The sequence below is a fragment of the Condylura cristata genome, unplaced genomic scaffold (assembly GCF_000260355.1).
Source record: "Condylura cristata isolate star-nosed mole 26May11 unplaced genomic scaffold, ConCri1.0 scaffold00028, whole genome shotgun sequence".
Taxonomy (NCBI): Eukaryota; Metazoa; Chordata; class Mammalia; order Eulipotyphla; family Talpidae; genus Condylura; species Condylura cristata.
In genome coordinates this window covers 12,829,751-12,830,612 of record NW_004567129.1, presented here as the reverse complement: position 1 = coordinate 12,830,612, position 862 = coordinate 12,829,751, and the positions used below count along the sequence as shown (strand labels likewise).

General features: G+C 63.7%; 1 protein-coding gene across 1 annotated transcript in view; it reads right to left on the bottom strand.

Annotated features, from left to right (window-relative positions):
* Positions 1-542: 542 nt before the first annotated feature.
* Positions 543-862, bottom strand: part of LOC101630090 (protein VAC14 homolog) — a 31,192-nt gene continuing 30,872 nt past the window's right edge. The window contains exons 3-4 of the mRNA XM_004690196.2: positions 785-857; positions 543-697 (exon numbers count right to left, since the gene is read on the bottom strand). Coding sequence (XP_004690253.2) covers positions 543-697; positions 785-857 — 228 coding nt within the window. The remainder of the gene's footprint in view (positions 698-784; positions 858-862) is intronic.

The following is an 862-nucleotide window of genomic DNA, read 5'->3' as shown; positions in this document are numbered from 1 at the left end:
GAGCTGTGGAAGCTTCTGGCAACCTCTGCACTGTGAGAATGTGGGTCAATGACAGGGACGCTCACACCTGTAACTGACCTCCTGCCCGCCCCTGGAAGAGCTTCAGACTGGGACCAGCATGGTGGCCTGGACGAGAGAGTGAACCGTGACCCAGGGAACCCAGGCAGCCTCTTCTGCCATCTTTGGTCAGTCTATCAACTGGCAGAGGGACAGATCTCCCTTGCCAAATGCTAGGGCGCTTGGCCAGGCCACAGGGGAGCCCCTCTCTACTTAGCCTTTGCTCTGCTTCTCAGCAGAGCACTGTGATTTTTGACCTTCTAGACCACTCCCTGATCTCAGTCCTCCATTCTGCGACCGAGCAAGAACGGGGCACCCAAGAACGGGGGGATCATCAAACCCGGTGTTGGAGTGTTGGCTAGTTAGTAGCAGCCCCCAGTAACTGAGCTTCACTATGGTCCTTCCCTTACTCTCCAGGCCCCTCAGGCCTGGCCTCGCCGGCTGGCAGACGTGGGCGCCCCGGGAGCAGGCAGGGCCCGCCGCACTCACTCAGTCTGCAGCAGCTCGGGGTTGGGCACACACTGGAGCCGGTGGGACAGCAGCTGGAAGGCGCTGCTCTGGGGCAGCAGCATGAGCAGGCCGTACAGGGCCTTGATCAGGAACGGGTTGTTCTTCACGTCCAGCAGCTGCAGGCGCAGGTCTACAGCAGGGTAAGGGTAGGGGCAGGGGCAGGGGCAGGGGCGGGGGCAGGGGTCAGGCGCAGCCTAGCGCCTCACCCAGCCCAGACCCACTGCCTGGGCCTGGTGCTCGGAGAGGGCCAGCCCGGGGCACTGGGGTGGCCGCTCAGCCGCACGCCCCCCCTCCC